This window comes from Ranitomeya variabilis, chromosome 7, assembly GCF_051348905.1.
Source record: "Ranitomeya variabilis isolate aRanVar5 chromosome 7, aRanVar5.hap1, whole genome shotgun sequence".
Classification (NCBI taxonomy): Eukaryota; Metazoa; Chordata; class Amphibia; order Anura; family Dendrobatidae; genus Ranitomeya; species Ranitomeya variabilis.
The window spans coordinates 37,792,179-37,813,533 of NC_135238.1; the positions used below are offsets into that span (position 1 = coordinate 37,792,179).

Consider the following 21,355-nt stretch of genomic DNA (forward strand, 5'->3'; position numbering starts at 1 on the left):
CGCCCTGCATAAAGAAAAAAAAAAAAACAATGGGGGAGGAAAACAACAAAAAAAGGTAAAAAAATGATAGAGCTCAAAAAGGAGCATAAAAAAAATAAAATCGTCAGGAGCAATAAGGGTCTGTCAGTAAGCCAGCAGCCAGATGTCTCCACCATATACATACACCATTCCCGGGCTACACACGTCGGTCGCTTCTCTCCTGCGTCTCCTTCACCGGTAACGGTCACTCACCGTTATTCCTAGCGCGTTCACCTCCTTCCTCCCCGGCTCCTTCACGCTACCGTTTTCCCTGACGTCACCACGCTGGGCGGTGCTTTCGGACGTACGAGCCGCAGGGGCTGCGCTTTGCGAAAGATAAACGATGACGTCACCACGTCTCTCAGGTGGGAACGTGTGCGCCCGTTTCTTGTACTGGAAGAGTGACTTCCGGCTGTTTCTTGCAATGGAAGAGTGGCTTCCGGCCTCTGCTCTGTGCTCCCTGCCTGTTTCCATAGCAGCGGTTTCCAGACTCTTAGTTTTATACTTGTGTTTGACAAAATAACTAATAAAGCAAAAAAAAAAAAAAGAGGCAACTAATTTATTATCACCATGAATATGGCCGTAATCGGAAAGCCCCCCCCCCCAAAAATGGCGTCAAACGTGACCTGCGAAAGGGGGATTCATGCCCCAATCCGTATTCTCCACTAGGGGGTTAAAATAAAATGAGGAAAACAATAGTTTTTACAAACATTTTGCGACAGTTTTCTGTCAGATTTGTGGAATTGATGAATCAGCCCCTAAAGACCCCAATGATATAGTTGACAGAGGGTCATGAAAAACAAGACCGCTTCCTCCTTACCAATCCTGGCAGGTGCCGACTGGTCCTGATCATTGTACGATGTCTCTGACATAACGCAGTAGTGTCAGTGTGATCAGGGTCTGCACTCGCCTGACGTTTGTCTTTCGCTGTCGGTCCTTAGGCCGGTCCCATTTCTCAGAGATAGGAGTACGTGCCTGTTACCATAGTTGTGAATGTTTGCATGCGGGTGGTGGTTTCCTTGTCACTTCTACGATCAGGGCTCTCAGACTAACCGGTCTTGTTCTCAGTCAGCCCTCCAGCCTCCATCTCCAGGTCCCACAGATCGTACAGTGACGCCATCAATGGAGAAGACCCGGTTACTCCTCGTGTCTCTCGTCCTGGTGGTTGTTGGGGCAGAGGACAAGCTTCCTCCACATGTTGAGCGCAGTAAGTTTTCTTACTAGGCGGATAGGGAAAACTCGCCATAAAAATATCCACGAGGGATTTTTGATACATAGTGAAGACCACTGATGACCTTTAAAAGCCGGAAGTGTCCATAGGGACCGCAATATGGCGTAGGACGCCATTCACACGCCAGCTTTGTCCTTCAGTCGGCCATCATTGCAACTGTATTGTGTGTTAGGGGTAATTAAAGTGCCTTCTTCATATTTTGGGACAATCATGGCTCATGCACAGACCCCGGGTGGATCCTTTATGATGACGCCGTACAGGCCGAATCAGAGAGATTTTCCACTACCTGATTTCCCCTGTTTTCTCTCACCAAGTTCAAAGTCATAATAAATCACCGGCAAAAACGCGATAACCATGGTGCCGGTGTTGCACCCTTGTCACCGTTACCACATTGACTCTAAAAGGTAAGAACAGGGGCCCCCAAGTGCATCGCTTGCTAGTCACATGTGGCCCACAGACTCCTGATGTGTGGCTTGTGGTGGTCTGCTCAACTGTACTGAGGGGCTCCCTGGGCATTAAGAACTGGTAATCCGTACTCATGGGGCATTATTATTTTTTTGGGGGGGGTACCTGGGCATTGTTAGTTGTTAAAGGTGTGTTATTGTATCATAAGCAAGGACTCATGGGGCATTATTAGTACTTTATAAGGGGCAATATTACTAAAGCGGTGGATTTAAAGGGTATTATTATTATTTTTAAGGTGCATTATTACATTATAAGGGTCACTCAGGCCATTACAACGTTTTATGGGACAATCGTGGAATTCCTACTTTATAGGGGGGGGATTATTTTATTAAAAAGGACTAGAGAGGGGTGGACACCTGGATGTTCGGGTTCAGCCAAACAGTTACAAAAAGTATGGGTACCAGAATAGGACTTGAACCCGGACGGAGACCCCATTCACATGAATGGGGGGCTCGAACACCCAGTGTTGACCACGCTGTCATGTGCATGACAGAGAGGCAAACACCACTTGTGATCGGCGGTAGCTGCGGTATAACGTTTACCTCCGGTCACTGGTGTCAGCTGCTGGGATTACTGCTCCCATCAGCCTATGCCTGCTGCCGCTAATAACAGTGAGAGCAGGAGTGGCTAATGGGAGTATTAATCAGTCGGCGCCTGCGCCGTAAATAAAAAATTAAAAAACGACATGGTCTGAGGGGGGCATGCGAGTTATTGCTGTAACACATTATTAGTGGGCGCACGGGGCATTTTTACTTTGTAGGTTAAAATTTCCCTTGTGGCACAAAGGAGACTTCCACAATTTATTGTTATAGAATGGGACTTCCAATGACTGATAACACCAAAGCTTTTTCTGCCGAACAGCCGCGGGGACTCAAACATACTTTTCAAGTTAGCATTCGAGCATGCTTAGATAACACCTTATCTGAGAACATTCGCTCATCACTAAGACTGAACTGATGTAAATCAATGAGCAGATCCTGCAAATGTGAACTATCCTCTACAAACCAAAATGTTTTCAGTGGCCAAATGAAAAAAGGTTTGTAAGGAAAGAGGGATTTGTGGGTTAGGTAAAGGATTAATTGCTTAGGGTAGTGGCTACATCTTGTGTTACAGATGTGTCTCAGGTTTCTAAGCACATAATAACTTGTCCTGTCACCCAATTTCCCCTTACTAGTTTTGGTGACGGATTGTAACTCCATTACTGCTCATTATGCAGAATCTGGCAGACACATCTAGTCTTTTGTATCATAATCAAAATTTCCTTCAGAATAGGCATGGCCGCCCAACCAGTCCAACAAGGTGTTATGTCGTACAGACCGCCTTAGGTTTTAGTGTAGAGAATGTAGATACCAGCAAGGGAGTGTTAATTATTTCAACAACTTTCTGTTTCTAGTATGTAGAAAGAAGAAAAAAAAAATAGATCATAATATTGTTTTCTTTAAAGAATTCAGTATTGTGGATCTAACGGAAGCTTTAAGAGACCGTCAGCTTCGCAGTGCAGGCACGTGGATGTAAGGTGAATGACGTGACCACTAGATAGACACGTGTTAGTGTCGGTCTTCAGGACATGACAGCAAAACCCTCTGTGTTTCTGCCAAAATTAACTCATGAATGTTTTATCGTCAGAATAAGAATGGTAAAATATGGTAATAAGATCATATGAGAACTAAAGGCGGTCAGGTGTCAGTATTACCTACGACGCGTTTCATGTTCTAAGATAAGAGCTTTATACAGTGTCTAAAAACCCATCAGTGGATCATGTTTTTACATTCTCATACAGGTGTCAGTATTACCACTGACACGTTTTACGTTCTAAGGTCAGGGCTGGATACTGGATCTAAAATGCATCAGTAGATCATGTTTTTACAGTCATATACAAATTAGTATTACCACTGACACGTTTTACATTATAACACTTGTATATGACTGTAAAAACATGATCCACCGTTTTAGACACTGTATCCAGCCCTGATCTTAGAACGTAACACGCGTCAGTGGTAATACGGACACCTGTATGCGAATGTAAAAACATGATCCACTGATGCGTTATCTTAGAATGTAAAACGCATCAGTAGGTAATACTAAGATAAGAGCTTTAGTGTCTAAAAAACACGTCAGTGAATCATGGTTTTACATTCACATACAGGTTTCAGTATTACCACTGACGCGTTTTACGTTCTAAGATCAGGGCTGTATACAAGGTCTAAAACGCGTCAGTGGGCCATGTTTTTACATTCACGTAAAGCTCAAGTGTCTTCCTATAAGGTTGTAGTGTGGATGCTCAGTCACTGCTCCATACTATGTCCTCCTTGGCAGGTGGTTGCTACACCTCCTCCCCTGGTCTAATATTTATGACCTATCCTGTGCTATTGCTTGGAAACCTTCGGTAATGTGTTCTTTTCACCATGTTGTCCTCTATAGTTAGGAATAACAGGCACACATTTACAACACAAGCATGCCCAGTGTCTGGAACAGCTGGATGTCCTCAGTAATCTCAATGGACATCTATCTGCTATTGAGAGAAGCGACAGCCGTCAGGACAGCTGCTTGCTTGTGTTTTGTAAACCACAGATAAAGAAATTATTGCGAATATACCATCTCTGATATGTGAGCAGGAGTCAGACTGGTGTCTTTGAAGGCAACTTGATCTCATTTGATAGATTCATGGTATTCTAATGCCCAAACATTGCTCCAAAGTGCCGAAAACTAGGTGTCTCCTTTCTGCAAAACTTGCTGTCCACTGCCTGTTGTCAAGTATAATCCACATCCATCAGCAGAGACAACAAGACGGATTTCAGGAAGTGAGGACAAGTCTAGTCTCTCCTCCTGCTCTCCTGTCTGTCAAACTGCATACAGGCATAACAAAGAGGTGGCCTTTCAGATCTGATCATGCGAGCCATCGGACAATAGCATGTGAAGTACCGTACATGATGGGTAGTGAGGGATCGTTCCAGCAGCTATAGTGCTGGCAGAATAAAGGTAACAAGGAACCATCCTTTTTGAGAAATAGTGTATGGTGAGTTTCAGAGCTTGAAAATCAAGAGTTCCTGATCATATTAAACTGGTATGTGCACCAAAAGTAGTTTGTAACTTGTTTTCGGAAATGAGGGCAGCGAGGTCATGTTTCTCTACAGGTTTGGTGTGAAAGGACAAGTAGTCTTGAAACCTTAGCCAACATGACAATACAGTAGCAGTCTGGACTAATAACACAGATCCACTTACATGTTCCCGTACCTTCTAGATTATGCTGTTCATTCTATGGGCAGCATGGTGGCTCAGTGGTTAGCACTGTGGCTTTGCTGCGCTGAGGTCCTGGGTACAAATCCACCAAGGACAACATCTGCAAGGAGTTTGTATCCTCCCACCCATGTCTGCATGGATTTCCTTCCGGTTCTCTTATACCTGTAGGACCAGGGCCGCCATCAGGGCATTACTGCCTTTACTGGTGTATGTGGCCCGGATCGGGCCCCAGGGGGTGCAGACGGACTATATGAAGGGCTGCACAATGGGGCGACTCTGGGGCCACTGCACTTTCACAGAGCGTTGTCCTATCCACTTGCACAGAGAGTTGGCCGGACAGGGATGTATCTTACACGCTTTAGCAATATACTCTTTCACGTCTTAAAGTCAGCCATACACGTTTGACCGGCAGCAATCTCGGACCAGCGCTCCCTTAGGCCTTATTCAGACATCCAATTTTTGTGTACGAGTGCTATCCATGTTTTTCACAGATAGAACTGGTATCTCTGATGGTCAGTGGAGCCATTCACACTTCCAATTTTTTTCCTCGGACCGAGTGATCCGCAAAAAATATCAAGAGACGTCCAATTTTGATCCAAGGGTTGGATCAAAATCGGCACTGCAAGTCAATTGGTACGGAATGCACTTGGATCTGTATTTTCTCTTAAGAGAGCGCCGCCAGACATCTCTGGCAGCAGCTTATTTCTGGGAAAACTAAAGAACTGGCAGTTCTAATTTGGACATTCCAGACCCTATTCCCTCCGACAATAAGTTGGCCGTGGCTCCCGGTTGAACCCATTGATATCAGCGGGCTCGGCCAACATTCGTTAAATGCATATGAGGGCTTTAGGCTCAATAAAATATTAGAAACAGAAACATTTTATTTTAGAGGGAAGTGTTCGTCCACCCTATATGAAGAGATATAAGTAATATAAGGTTTTTCTACGAGCCTAAGTAGGGTAATAGTATAGAATTTTCTTCCATCGTTCACGGTTCTTGGCCAACGAGTTATTATTCAAACACCAGACATGTTACAGTAACAGCAACATTTTCACCATCATTTGTTTATATTTTTGTTTCCAGGAATCTACTGTGAAACCTGTTTAGCAACAGTGCAAGGTACGTACTCTCACCACCCGTCTCACGTACCGCCATTTATGGCCAGGCGCTGATCACATCGTCTTTTATGGGCTTCCTTGACATGTCTTTCAGAGCTGAAGAAAGCAGTCAAGGTGCACGCTGCAGAGCTTAGTAGGACAAAGATCAGAGGCGAAATGATCGACGTGTGCAAGAGTCTCAAGTTTGAAGAAAAGTATTTAGCCGAGGCTAGGACTGGTTGTATGCATTTGCTAGGTAGGTGTTCATTACGGGCTGGACAAGCACAATCAAGCAGTATGAACCGCAGGTAAAAGTGCAGAGGCCACAGAAGAAACCATGAGGAACCAATTTTATGAATCCATAGGAATGTAGACACAAGTAGTAATTGTCACTGGGTGTTTTAAAAAAAAACATAAAAGAACTTCTGATCTAGCACCATTGCTCTTTTTTCCCAGTTAAAGGGGCCCTAAGCTACAAATTTGCCGACACTATGTGCCTGCAGACTTGTGAATTCCCACATTGTGCGCACTGCAAGCTATGAGGATTCTCTGGTGCCAGGAGCAGGCCGTCTTTGACCGCAAGTTTGTGATTTGCATAATTCCGGCCACATTCCAACTAGACTGTATCCAGTCTCGCACACTACACTTACATAGAGCGAGGCTGGATACAGTCTAGTTGGCATGTGACCACAATTATGCAAATCACACTTTCTGCAACAGCAAAGGTGAATCCTCACAGTGTGCAGTGCAACCAATGTGAGTATTCACAAGGCTGCAGTCACATGGAGTGACTGCAGACTTGCAGCTTAAGACCGAACAACCCCTTTAAGAATGGAATGACAGGACAAATGCTGGCAAATGCCGGGGCATCCACTCTTGCCTTATCTCCTGAGTTAGCCCTCCGTCTGCTCACTTCCCCCACCTAAGGAAGAGAGGCACTACTGTTGTGAATTCGGTTTGTGGGCTCCCCCGGTGGTCTGTTATGGTAGTGTCTCTTATGTGCCTTCCTCCATCTCTGATTACCTTTCGCCACCCTCTAGGGGAGTTTCCTATTTAAGGCTGCTTGGCTGTTAGTCACATGCCGGCCAACAATGTGCTAGTAGCATTCTGTTGCATTCACCTGCCTCAAGTTCCAGTTCAGCTAAGTTGAATTTTGTTTCTTGTTTTTGCTATTTTTGTCCAGCTATCTGCAATGTGACTCTTCAGTGCTGGAAGCTCTTGTGGACAGAAAATTACTACTCCAGTGGCATGAGTTGTCACTGGAGTTTAAAGTAATTTCTGGATGGTGTTTTTGAATAGTGATTTTTAGGTCGACCGTGAAGTAACACTTTCCTGTCCTTCTGCTATCTAGTAAGCGGACCTCACTGTGCTAAATCTGCTGTTCATCCTACGTATGTCATTTCCTCTGAACTCACCGTCAATATCTGTGGGGGCCTACTATCATCTTTTGGGGTTCCTCACTGGAGGTAAGGCAGGCCTGTATATTCCTCTTATAGGGGTAGTTAGATCTCCGGCTGGCGCGTGGTGTCTAGGGCATCGTAGGTACATCCCCCGGCTACTGTAAGTGTTGGGTCAGGTTCAGGTCACGGTCGACCTTAGTTTCCATCACCCGAGAGCTAGTCCGTTTTGTATCTTTATTTCCCTGGTCATTGGGGTAACCATAACAGTTTGGCCGGCCTGTAAAAAATCTATGTGTTAAAATATGCACTAAAGCAGGAAGGAGGAGAAAGGGTTTTTTTTTTTTTTTTTTTTTTCTGTGTTTGAAAGTGCACCTTAGTTTGATCATTTGTATTCCTTGCTTAAACTGCAGTCTTCAGCCTTTTTTTTTCTCCTCTCCTCTTAACCTCCGAATGCTTGGGTTACACCCATTTGAAACATGGATCCACAGAGTTTAGTTGCAGGTTTGAATAACCTTGCGACAAAAGTACAGAACCTACAAGATTTTGTTATACGTGCTCCAATGTCTGAACCTAAGATTCCTCTGCCTGAATACTTTACCGGAGACAGATCCCGGTTTTTGAGTTTCAGAGAAAATTGCAAATTGTTTTTGTCTCTGAGATCTCACTCTGCTGGTGATCAGACTCAACAAGTTAAAATTGTTATCTCTCTACTGCGCGGCGACCCACAAAGTTGGGCATTTGCATTATCGCCAGGGGATCCTGCGTTGTTAAATGTAGATGCGTTTTTTCAGGCTTTGGGGTTGCTTTATGAAGAGCCTAATTTGGAGATTTTGGCTGAGAAAGCCTTGATAGCTCTTTCCCAAGGGCAAGATGAAGCTGAGATATACTGCCAGAAATTCCGTAAATGGTCGGTGCTTACTAAATGGAATGAGTGCGCTTTAGCAGCTAATTTCAGAGAAGGTCTCTCTGATGCCGTGAAGGATGTCATGGTGGGGTTCCCTGTGCCTACAGGTCTGAATGATGCCATGAAATTGGCTATCCAGATTGATCGGCGTTTGCGGGAGCGCAAATCTGTGCACCATATGGCGGGGTCTTCTGAGGAAGAATCTGTGCACCATATGGCGGTATCTTCTGAGCAAAAACCTGTGCACCATATGGCGGTGTCTTCTGAGCAAAGACCTGTGCACCATTTGGCGGTGACCTCTGAAAAGGCATTAGAGCATATGCAATGCGATCGTGTTTTGTCTAGAGGCGAACGTCAAAATTACAGGCGCAAAAATGGATTGTGCTTCTACTGTGGAGATCCAGCTCATGTTATATCAGCATGCTCTAAACGTATAAATAAGGTTGATAAAAAGGTTGATAAATCTTTTTCTACAGGTACCTTGCAGTCAAAATTTCTTTTGTCCGTGACATTGATTTGTACCTTATCATCTGTGACTGTGAATGCTTATGTGGATTCTGGCGCCGCTCTGAGTCTCATGGATTGGTCCTTTGCCAAGCGTTGTGGGTTTGATTTGGAGCCGTTGGAAGTTTCTATTCCCCTGAAGGGTATTGATTCTACACCTTTGGCTAGCAATAAACCACAATATTGGACACAAGTGACTATGCGTCTTACCCCAGACCATCAGGAGATTATTCGTTTCCTTGTATTATATAACCTACATGATGTCTTAGTGCTTGGATTACCATGGTTACAGATTCATAATCCCGTCTTGGACTGGAAATCTATGTCTGTGTTGAGCTGGGGATGTCGGGGTATTCATGGGGATGCACCTTTGGTTCCTATTTCTTCATCTACTCCCTCTGAGATCCCAGCATTTCTGTCAGATTTTTATGATGTCTTTCAAGAGCCTAAAGTTGATTCTCTCCCTCCCCACAGAGAGTGTGACTGCGCTATTGAATTGATCCCTGGTAGTAAGTTTCCTAAGGGTCGCTTGTTTAATTTGTCTGTACCTGAACATACTGCTATGCGGGAGTATATCAGAGAATCCTTGGAAAAGGGTCATATTCGCCCCTCGTTGTCTCCACTAGGGGCAGGGTTTTTCTTTGTAGGTAAAAAGGATGGTTCATTGAGACCTTGTATCGACTATCGACTTTTGAATAAGATTACAGTTAAATACCAGTACCCGTTACCTTTACTGACTGATCTGTTTGCTCGTATAAAGGGGGCTAAGTGGTTCACTAAGATCGATCTACGTGGTGCGTATAATTTGGTGCGGATTAAGCAGGGGGATGAGTGGAAGACCGCATTTAATACGCCTGAAGGCCATTTTGAGTATTTGGTAATGCCTTTTGGTCTCGCAAATGCCCCTTCCGTTTTTCAGTCCTTTATGCACGATATTTTCCGTGAATATCTGGATAAGTTTATGATTGTGTATTTGGATGATATTCTTGTTTTTTCGGAGGACTGGGAATCTCACGTTCAACAGGTCAGGAGAGTTTTTCAGGTTTTGCGAGCTAATTCTCTTTTTGTAAAGGGCTCAAAGTGTAGTTTTGGAGTTCAGAGAATTTCCTTTTTGGGATATATTTTTTCCCCTTCATCTATGGAGATGGACCCTGTCAAGGTCCAGGCTATTTGTGATTGGATGCAACCTACTTCTTTGAAGAGTCTGCAAAAGTTCTTGGGTTTTGCTAATTTCTATCGCCGATTTATAGCGGGTTTTTCTGCCATTGCTAAACCTTTGACTGATTTGACCAAAAAGGGTGCTGATGTTGCTAATTGGTCCTCTGCGGCTGTGGAGGCCTTTCAAGAGCTTAAGCGCCGCTTTTCTTCCGCTCCTGTGTTGCGCCAACCTGATGTGTTACTTCCGTTCCAGGTTGAGGTGGATGCTTCGGAGATCGGAGCAGGTGCAGTTTTGTCGCAGAAAGATCCTGACTGCTCAGTAATGAGACCATGTGCGTTTTTCTCCCGAAAGTTTTCGCCCGCTGAGCGAAATTATGATGTGGGAAATCGGGAACTTCTGGCCATGAAGTGGGCGTTTGAGGAGTGGCGTCATTGGCTTGAGGGTGCTAGACACCAGGTGGTGGTCCTCACTGACCACAAGAATCTAATTTATCTTGAGTCGGCCAGGCGTCTGAATCCTAGACAGGCGCGCTGGTCGTTGTTTTTCTCCCGATTTAACTTTGTGGTGTCATATCTGCCTGGGTCCAAGAATGTGAAGGCGGATGCCCTCTCTAGGAGTTTTGAGCCTGACTCGCCTGGTGATTCCGAACCTACCGGCATCCTGAAGGATGGGGTGATATTGTCAGCTGTCTCCCCAGACCTGCGGCGTTCTTTGCAGGAGTTTCAGGTGGATAGGCCTGATCGCTGTCCGCCTGGTAGACTGTTTGTCCCTGATGATTGGACCAGTAGAGTTATCTCGGAGGTTCATTCTTCCGCGTTGACAGGTCATCCTGGAATTTTTGGCACCAGGGATTTGGTGTCTAGGTCCTTCTGGTGGCCTTCTTTGTCTCGAGATGTGCGCATGTTTGTGCAGTCTTGTGATGTTTGTGCTCGGGCCAAGCCCTGCTGTTCTAGGGCCAGTGGGTTGTTGTTGCCCTTGCCTATTCCTAAGAGGCCTTGGACGCACATCTCTATGGACTTTATTTCTGACCTTCCGGTTTCTCGTAGGATGTCTGTCATCTGGGTGATTTGTGACCGTTTTTCCAAGATGGTTCATTTGGTACCTTTACCCAAATTGCCCTCTTCCTCTGAGTTGGTTCCTCTATTTTTTCAGAATGTGGTGCGTTTGCATGGTATTCCTGAGAATATAGTGTCTGACAGGGGTACTCAGTTTGTGTCTAGATTTTGGCGGACGTTCTGTGCCAGGATGGGTATCGATTTGTCTTTTTCGTCTGCATTCCATCCTCAGACTAATGGCCAGACTGAGCGTACTAATCAGACCTTGGAGACTTACTTGAGGTGTTTTGTGTCCGCTGATCAGGATGATTGGCTTGACTTTTTGCCATTGGCAGAGTTTGCCCTTAACAATCGGGCTAGTTCTGCCACTTTGGTTTCTCCATTTTTTTGTAATTCAGGGTTTCACCCTCGGTTTTCGTCCGGTCAATTGGAGTCTTCGGATTGTCCTGGAGTGGATGCTGTGGTTGATAGGATGCATCAGATTTGGGGACAGGTTGTGGACAATCTGAAGTTGTCCCAGGAGAAGACTCAACAGTTCACTAATCGTCATCGGCGTATTGGTCCTCGTCTTTGTGTTGGGGACCTGGTGTGGCTGTCTTCTCGATTTGTTCCTATGAAGGTCTCGTCTCCTAAGTTTAAGCCTCGGTTTATCGGCCCTTATAGGATTCTGGAGGTTCTTAATCCTGTGTCCTTTCGTTTGGACCTCCCAGCATCTTTTAATATCCATAATGTTTTCCATCGGTCATTATTGCGGAGGTATGAGGTACCGGTTGTTCCTTCTGCTGATCCACCTGCTCCTGTGTTGGTTGAGGGTGAATTGGAGTATGTGGTGGAAAAGATCTTGGACTCCCGTGTTTCCAGACGGAAACTTCAGTATCTGGTTAAGTGGAAAGGTTATGGCCAGGAGGATAATTCTTGGGTGACAGCATCCGATGTTCATGCTCCCGATTTGGTTCGTGCATTTCATAGTGCTCATCCAGGTCGCCCTGGTGGTTCTGGTGAGGGTTCGGTGCCCCCTCCTTAAGGGGGGGGTACTGTTGTGAATTCGGTTTGTGGGCTCCCCCGGTGGTCTGTTATGGTAGTGTCTCTTATGTGCCTTCCTCCATCTCTGATTACCTTTCGCCACCCTCTAGGGGAGTTTCCTATTTAAGGCTGCTTGGCTGTTAGTCACATGCCGGCCAACAATGTGCTAGTAGCATTCTGTTGCATTCACCTGCCTCAAGTTCCAGTTCAGCTAAGTTGAATTTTGTTTCTTGTTTTTGCTATTTTTGTCCAGCTATCTGCAATGTGACTCTTCAGTGCTGGAAGCTCTTGTGGACAGAAAATTACTACTCCAGTGGCATGAGTTGTCACTGGAGTTTAAAGTAATTTCTGGATGGTGTTTTTGAATAGTGATTTTTAGGTCGACCGTGAAGTAACACTTTCCTGTCCTTCTGCTATCTAGTAAGCGGACCTCACTGTGCTAAATCTGCTGTTCATCCTACGTATGTCATTTCCTCTGAACTCACCGTCAATATCTGTGGGGGCCTACTATCATCTTTTGGGGTTCCTCACTGGAGGTAAGGCAGGCCTGTATATTCCTCTTATAGGGGTAGTTAGATCTCCGGCTGGCGCGTGGTGTCTAGGGCATCGTAGGTACATCCCCCGGCTACTGTAAGTGTTGGGTCAGGTTCAGGTCACGGTCGACCTTAGTTTCCATCACCCGAGAGCTAGTCCGTTTTGTATCTTTATTTCCCTGGTCATTGGGGTAACCATAACACACTACTGTGCACCTTAGTACACCAACCCGACAAACAAGGCAACACTAACAAGGGTTAACAAAAAGCTCCAGGCATACAAAATATTCACTCACTTTTAACAGAGGAATGCATGGGGGCATGGAGGTAGGGAAATAAAACAAAATAGAGAAGGATAAGGAATTACCACACATACAAATCAAACAACAGTCACTGATAACTCCTCCAACTCTCCTTCTCATATAAACTCCTCTCCCTCCTATAGCCATGCAGCAAATGCTAGCCCTGACAAGGATTTGGAACAGAGCACAGGTTATAAAGAGGAAAGAAGTGGCTAACCGAGCACAGCTGAGCACAGGGATTTCCAACATGGCCGGTTAACCCGTTCTGCCTGAAGACAAACGCATTTAAAATGAAGAAGTGCTTCTTTTCGGTGCCCGAGTAGGAACAATCAGACGCTGCAGTCTTTTGGCTCCACACTGTCGCGATAACCCTGTTAGGGTATGTGCACACGTTCAGGATTTCTTGCAGAAATTTCCTGAAGAAAACCGGAAATTTTCTGCAAGAAATCCGCATTTTTTTTTTTGCGTTTTTTTTCCGTTTTTTTCGCGTTTTTTTAGCATTCTGCAAGCGTAATTAGCTTGCAGAATGCTAAAGTTTTCCAAGCGATCTGTAGCATCGCTTGGAAAACTGACTGACAGGTTGGTCACACTTGTCAAACATACTGTTTGACAAGTGTGACCAACTTTTTACTATAGATGCAGCTTATGCAGCATCTATAGTAAAAGATAGAATGTTTAAAAATAATAAAAAAAATAAAAAAATGCTTATACTCACCCAGACATCTCCTCACCGGCGTCCGGCTCCTCTTCCTATAGCTGGTCTGTGCGCACAGGACCTAGCGTGACGTCACGGTCACGTGAGCGGTCACATGACCGCTCACGACCAATCACAGGACAGTGACGTCATCGGCAGGTCTTTCGCCGCACACCAGCTACAGGAACCGAACGGCAGCGTGCAGTGGAGGCGGGAAGACTGCGCGGGACATCGAGGGTGAGTATAGGACTGTTTTTTATTTTAATTCTTATTTTTTGACCACTTATATGGTGCCCAGTGCGTGGAGGAGAGTCTCCTCTCCTCCACCCTGGGTACCAACCGCACATAATCTGCTTACTTCCCGCATCGTGGGCACAGCCCCGTGCGGGAAGTAAGCAGATCAATGGACCCCTAGGTGTGCGGAATCCCCTGCAATTCCGCATTTTAATGAACATGTTGCTTTTTTTTCCGCGATGCGATTTTTTCGCGGAAAAAAAGGCTACATTTGCACAAAAAATGCGGAATACACTTAAAATAATAGGAGGCATATGTAAGCGTTTTTTTCGCGTTTTTATCACGTTTTTATAGCGAAAAAACGCGAAAAAAAACGCGAAAAATACTGAACGTGTGCACATGGCCTAACATTTCTGCTTTGTTGCAATAGCAAAAACAAGAAGTTCAGCCATACTGGTTGTCACTATTTAATTAGTTTAGTAAAATTTGATGGTAAAACTGATATCCGGTCATTATGTTTTATAAATCATTAAGTGTCCGTTTTACCAAAATAATACAAATTAAAGTTTATTTTTTAAAATATAAAAAAATATTTAACGTCCTAAAAACAGCTGTAATTGACATCCCCGATTTTTTATATATCCCCCAATATATGTTTTCCCTTCTCATTGCTAAGTCTCTCTTATGGTGTGTGCCTGCAACAGATGTCTATGAGGATAAATTTGAAGAAACTTTCCTAAAAGAAAAGGAAGACGCATTTGAAGCCAATTTATGTTACCTTCATACCAGAGCATGCATCGGGGTGAAAAGAAACTCCTTTCAGGCAAGTGAAACCTCGCTGACTACGAACATTGATATTCAATAATCCTCCGTTATCATCAGCCCTTAGAGAGAGTGTGTCAGCACAAAATGACTGTTCAAACCAAGCACAGACTTGGTGCACCATCGGGATTGCCGAAGCGTTCAGTGCACCTTCCCACCTACTTGGTTTCCATCTATCTTCCTCTGCTTCCTGTCAATCAAGTAAGAGGAAGGTGGAAATAATTGCAAAATAAGTAGGTGGGAGAATGCACTGGACTGTTCCAGCAGGTCAAGGGTGTACTAAGCATATGTGCTTGGTTTGAACAGTCATTTCTTTGCTGATCGGTTCCCTTTTCTTTCATAAGCCAGTCAGAGATGTTAAGGGTCATGGCTCACTTTTAGATATAATCTACAACAAATCATAAATAACTTTGCATTAACCTTGTTCTGTTTATCTCCTACTAGTTGTAAATGTTGTCATATCTTACATTCTCATCTAGGACTATAATCGGGTTTTGCAGAGTGACTTCCAACTCCTAGTGTTATATACCTATAATGTGATCCAAAATGTTTTTAGAATTTAATCAAACTTTTTTTCTTCTGCAACTTCCATGCATTACAGGACACTGCAAGCAGCTTAATGCTGTTCAGTGTTGATCCTGACAGCTGGATCCCTGCTAGGAAAGTCGCCGGTTTCTCTTTTTCCTCTTCGGTTTGCCGATCGAACTCAAATCTAATAATATAACTTCTAATGTAAGTTTGGTTAATTTTACCATTCCGGAGAAGTGAGGGTCTAATCCATAAAGGAACTGTCAGGACTGACACTGAATGGAATCGAGCAGCTTGCAGTGTAATACGTGCAAGCTGTAAAACAAATAATCAGTTGAGGGATGGGGAATCCAGTAGGGAAGAGTTCCTAAAACAGTAAGTATTGAGCAAATGCTTATGACTGTGCAGTAGGGACATGTATGCTATGGAATAGGTTTTAATAATTTCAGTACTATGCCATATTAGTACTGAATCACATTGGAAGTAAAGGCCTCTATAAAAATCAGAGACAAGATGGCTGAACCTGTACATTTCAGCAGGATTGGCTGACCATATTATGTGTATTGGGGCCTCACACTTCACTCGTCAATTGACGTTGGAGGTTATACGGGTCGGAATATCTCATTTTAAACACTTGATCCTTTTGTTCTTGGGGAAAATACACCGCTCCAGAGGCACAGGGCAGCAATTACTTACATTTTCAAATTGAAAAGAGTCTGCCTGCGCAACAGCGATGGATTCCAAGTAGTTGCCAGTAGAATTAAAAGGGGGTTTTCAAGACTCAGAAGGGAATAACCGCTCCCATATTAAATAACGCCCTTTAGGCCATCGAATTTTAGGAACCTTTTAAAACTAGAAGATACATTGGTAAAACAATGGGGCTAACGTGAACAAGGCATGCATTGTGTTACAATAAATTATTTTTTTTTAGCTTTTATTGTATGCGAGATGGCTCGTGAAAGGTTTCCACTTCTGACTGTACCTGTTTACACAAGTGAATGTACTGATGACCACGTGATAATTTTTAGGCCATTGCAGAAGATGCGATCAACGCCAAATAAGCAAATTATTCCCTCCCTCGTTGCGCATTTTTTTTTACACTGGACAATGATTGGGAACCTTTGTTTCACCAAACTCTCCATTGTGTGATAGTAGCAGTTAGTATGACAGAAGGGCTAATTAGCAGCAATCACTATCAGTAATCTGTAAAGACAACAGAAAGTGATAGGATTAGCGATCTGTACTGTGACGTCTCTATGTAATCCTATCTTTCTCAGCTTTCAGTTCCAGTTTGCTTAAAATATATGATTAAAACCTAATTAGTGGAATTATCTTCACTGGTGTGGTAGCATGGGAAATGATGATCACTATCATGTGTCTCACCCCCATAAATATCTTAAGGCCCCCATACATGTTGATGGGTGAACCCGCCAATCTAGGCATGTTTGGCCGACGATCTATTCTGTATGGGGGTCCCGGCCGAAGACGTGTAAGGAGATGAGATTCTGGCATGACTGATTTTGAACTGCCGATCCTTTTGTTCTCATGGAAAAACCGCAGCCAGAGGTGTTAGCAAAGCGCACGCTCGTGTGTATGGGAGAGTCGTGCAGAATAGCTGCCACCAGAACGATCGGGTGAACCATTGTTTAGTAGACAACTGTCTGAAGTGTATTGAGGGCTTCAGATGGGGCAAAGAAGGACCCAGGTCTGACTCTAAAACCTGCCTATTGAAAGCTATATAAGGGTACGTTCACACAGGACTTTTTTGCTGCTTTTTTTTATGCTAATTTTCAGCTGCTTTTTACAGTACCAGTAAAGCCTATGAGATTTCAGAGATCTCATGCACACACGTTGGTTTTTTGTTTGATCAGTATTTTCTGCTTTGCTGCTTTTTTTGGACATAGGGCATGTCACTTCTTTCAGCGTTTTTGCAGCGTTTTTTCACCCATTGACTTGAATGGGTGATGAAAAAAACGCTGCAAAAACGCATGTAGCATTATTTGCTGCGTTTTTTGTGCAGAAAATCATGGCCAGCAGGAAGGGATCTCATAGCCAATAGCTTAGGGGTGTGGTTAGTGAGGTGTGAAGAGCCATTGTGAGGTGTCCTGATTGTGATCTATTGTGAGGGAGTTCCTGGTAGTAAGGTGTGAAGAGCCATTGTGAGGTGTGAAGAGCCATTGTGAGGTGTCCTAGCAGCTGAAAATTGGCATAAAAAAAAACTGCAGCAAAAATCTGCAGCAAAAATCTGCAGCAAAAAAGTCCTGTGTGAACGTACCCAAAAAACGCACCAAATACGCACCTAAATTAGCATAAAAAAAGCAGCAAAAAAAAGCAGCAAAAAAGTCCTGTGTGAACGTACCCTAAATGCACAGCCCTATAAAGAGTGATCCATGTCGCTGTATGTACATTGTACAAAAAACCGAAGCAACACCAAATAAATGAGCTAGGACACGTGTTGAGATCAGTGTAATGCAGGTGCGTATCTGGAGGGCAGGCAGGCAGTCCGAGATGTCTCCCCGGCGGCTACATTTTGCCGCTCCCCAGACTGGGAGTCGGCCATCAAACTGACGGCCGCTCAGAAAAGGTAGAGCGCGCCAGCTCCCAGTGATCAATTGAACTGATGTCTTCCAGCCGCCAATATAATTGAAGCTCTGACGGCCGGGTCAGGGCGACGTGAGCAGTGTGATCGGGTCATGTAATCACGCTGCTGACATCACTCGCCGGTGCTGCAGAGGTGCATACAACAGTGGTAAAGGGGTGACAGGGAGAAGAAATGGAATTTGAGGACACAGTTTGGGGCTGGTGAGGGAGATGAAATAAGATTTGAGGACACAATTTGGGAGGGGGGGGGGGAGAAGAAATAAGATTTGAGGACAGTTTGGGGAATGAGAGGGGGATGGTTGCGGACACAATATGGTGAGTGGGGGGATGGGTATGGACACAGTATGAGGAGCAAGGGGAAGAATGTATGCGGACAGTATAAGGAGTGAGGGTGATGGGATGGGGCAGACAGTATGGGGAATCGGGGGAAGGTATGAGGAGGCAGTATGAAGAGCGATGGGGGTATATGGTAGACAGCCGCCAATTATGCAGCAGCGGGGACTCAAACATATTTTTCGAGCACGCCGAAGACACTCAGCACACAAGCATGCTCGGATATCACCTTATCTGAGCACATTCGTTCAGCACTAGTACCTACGCATTACACTTATATCAACATGTGTTCCAGCTCATTTCTTTGGCATCCCTCAATACATGTAAGAACATGTGTCCTAATCTGGATGGAGTTATTTAGCGCCATACACTTCCACATCGGGAGGGGAGAGACATTACAGAGGTGTAACTTGCTGGTTTCTTACCATGTATCCAGCATGTATGCTACATTAATAAAACAGGTGCATGGTACTTTCGACTTGCACGAGAGATGACAAGTGCCCGACGAATGCCACGTCAGTAGCCACTCCTCGCCAATGTGGAAGTAAGAGGAGCTATTCTTCCTGTCTAATATGATCAAGGAAGCCTCCAAGGCATTTCTACACCTAGTCTTTAGTCTTCGAATGTTCATTCAAAATAAGATGCTCCATTGCAGATCTTATTGTTGTATCCTGGAAGCATTGCCTCTTGGGAAAACCAGGTGCCCAATAAAAACACCATGAAATGGGGAGCATGGAGCAATACCTGGAGAATAGACCAGATTGGTGTAATGTCCTATTGGCCCCTGTAACACTTGCACAGCTACATAGGGAACTGCTACTCTCCAACTACAGCCATAGTCTTGTTTGAAAGCAAGAAATCACATTTCTGTTTTGACTTGTGGTTTTCGCTGACTTTTTTTCTTTTGCACCAAATTAATCAAAATGGCTCAAACATATGAATTTTGTACAAAGCCCCAAATTATCTTTTCCTCTGTCTTTAACTGGTTTTATACTTTTTAGCGGGAAACGTTGCACGGTTTGTTGCAAAAGAAATATGTGCAAAATTAACCGCAGTATATAAAATTCCTCCAGGGATCAAATGGAGTAGAGGTGCGCCAAACACTGCGACATTTTGGAAAAGTCACATTTCATGAATTAGTCTAAGGCTATGTGCACACGTTCCGGATTTTTCATGTTTTTTCGGCAGTTTTCCGCTGCAAAAATGCTTACATTAAGCATCCCATCAATTTTAATGCATTCCACAATTTTTGTGCCCATTTTGAGTTTTTTTCCCGCGAAAAAAAACGTATCATGGGAAAAAAATGCAGCATGTTCATTAATTTTGCGGATTTTTCGCGGATTTGCCGCAAAATTATTGCATTGGGAACCTCCGGAAAAATCTGCAAAAAATGCGCACAACAAAACGTGAGCGGATTTCCTGCGAAAGTTGTCCGGATTTGCGCATGAAAATTCTGCAAACTTTCCTGAACGTGTGCACACAGCCTTAAACATCTGGAAAAGACTTAAGAATCAGAAAGCAAAGTAAACCGCAACTTAAAAAATCGTTTGATGAATTTGTCACCAATTTAGAGGTATTCACTGCAAAATACTGGTGGAAATGCAATAATAAATTGGACCCTTAAAGCATATTCTTTGCGTCAATATCCCTTTAAGGAAGCCTTTAATCACCTTAATATGTATTTCACCCATTGCTACCCCAAACGTTCCAATCAGAGACAGGTTTTTAACAATTTTGTAGTTTATAGAAGGAAAATTTCATATTAGAGCGTTTGGGGTTGACCAGACGGGGTCTTGTTTTCAGCTCATTTTCTGGCAACCTCTAATGGGAGAACCTAAGATAAAGGGGTTTTTTTTGTCATTTTAGGAACAGAATCAGAAATACGAAGATGGGATAATTGAGTTTATCAAAAATCATGGAGACCAAGTCCGTCATGCCAAGCCAATGGCCGCAGACGGAAGCGAAAATCTCAAATACACAAAGGATGAATTCTAAGAATATTCAAAAGCTTATGGTCTATTGTCTTACAACACGCTGTAAAATAAAAAAAAAAAAAGGACCATATCACCCATATCGACCAATCCCTGTCCCTTTCCTAACTATACACTACCACTTTTTAGGCAATGCTCCGGTCAAAAACTAACATTTAAGAGCTCCGATTGCTGCAGTTTGTTATATGCAGAAGCTGGCTGTTTTAACAACTCTGCTGGGTAAGGTGCAGGCTCAGCTGCTGAGCCCACGCCAAAAACCTGCAGCTGGTGTGTGACATTCAGGCACATCAGTTGAGGAAGGCGTTAAAGGCCCAATACTGACCCCTAGGATTTCTAACCCCCAATACTTGGCAAATGAGATCCAATTTTCTTCCTCTGTGAAGTAGCGATTTGTATACGCAAGAGAAAAAAAAAAAAAAAAAAAAAAAAAAAAAAAAAAAAAAAAAAATCTGTGGAAGCGCATGTAGCGCGAAACAGCTGTCATCCCTGCACACCATGATCTCCCTGTCCGTGTCCATGTCCTAATAAAGACTTTTTATAGCATCGGGAATGGTGAGTGCTGATCACTTTTTTTTTTTCTCTTGCTTTTACATTATTACCTCTTTTGATTGAGCACCCCATATGCCCATGCACTGAGTAGGGGGAATAGGAGCTGGTACAGCGTATTGTAGCACGCTAATAGGTGATCGCAAGGGGCAGCAGTGCGAGTATATTACCTTTTGCTTGAGCGATTTGTATACATTTGCAAAAACTATAACTTCCAGGTGAAAAATAAAGTCTCATCAAGTATATGACTCAAATTGGTGGGCTCTCCTATTGGCTAGAATATTAGAATAATGGAGTGTTATAACAGCTGGTTGACCAATCTATGGCAAGTGGCAGGGGCATGACGAGCGATTCGTAGAGTCCGAATGGGGTAATGAAGGCAGACCTCGCCTGTGCCTCCTTGGACATAGGAATCTGCCAGTAACCCCAACCCAAGTCAATGGTTGTCAAAAGACTGGCCCCAGCTAAGTGATCCAGCTGCTCATCAACATGTGGCATTGGGTATGCATCAGGGGCTGGGATGGCATTTAGCCTCGTGCAGTCCACGCAGAATTGGGTTGTGGGTGATACGAACTTGATACCAGGTGCTGCACCTGCATTTTCTTACAGAGGGCCTACATTAAATGAGACATGAACTGAGTCCCCTGATAAGTAAGAATCTCCCTGGGAAATCCT

At 44.1% G+C, this 21,355-nt stretch overlaps 2 protein-coding genes across 12 annotated transcripts in view; one reads left to right on the forward strand and one right to left on the reverse strand.

Moving 5' to 3' along the window:
* SUN1 (Sad1 and UNC84 domain containing 1) overlaps positions 1–492 on the reverse strand; it is a 50,313-nt gene extending 49,821 nt beyond the window's left edge. For 5 of the 11 annotated variants that reach the window (XM_077274872.1, XM_077274864.1, XM_077274877.1 and 2 more), the window contains exon 1: positions 164–266. In XM_077274872.1, coding sequence (XP_077130987.1) covers positions 164–168 — 5 coding nt within the window. In that variant the 5' untranslated portion in view covers positions 169–266. Of the gene's footprint in view, positions 1–163 lie in introns of all 11 variants that reach the window. The other 6 variants (XM_077274876.1, XM_077274881.1, XM_077274875.1 and 3 more) reach the window with 2 other exon arrangements.
* Positions 493–1,018: 526 nt separating this feature from the next.
* On the forward strand, positions 1,019–20,526 carry LOC143785764 (uncharacterized). Its single transcript, XM_077274882.1, has 5 exons — positions 1,019–1,225; positions 6,038–6,073; positions 6,167–6,307; positions 14,564–14,682; positions 20,010–20,526. Exons 1-5 carry the CDS (start codon positions 1,141–1,143, stop codon positions 20,136–20,138), a joined length of 510 nt encoding a protein of 169 aa, XP_077130997.1. The 5' UTR covers positions 1,019–1,140; the 3' UTR covers positions 20,139–20,526.
* Positions 20,527–21,355: the final 829 nt, after the last annotated feature.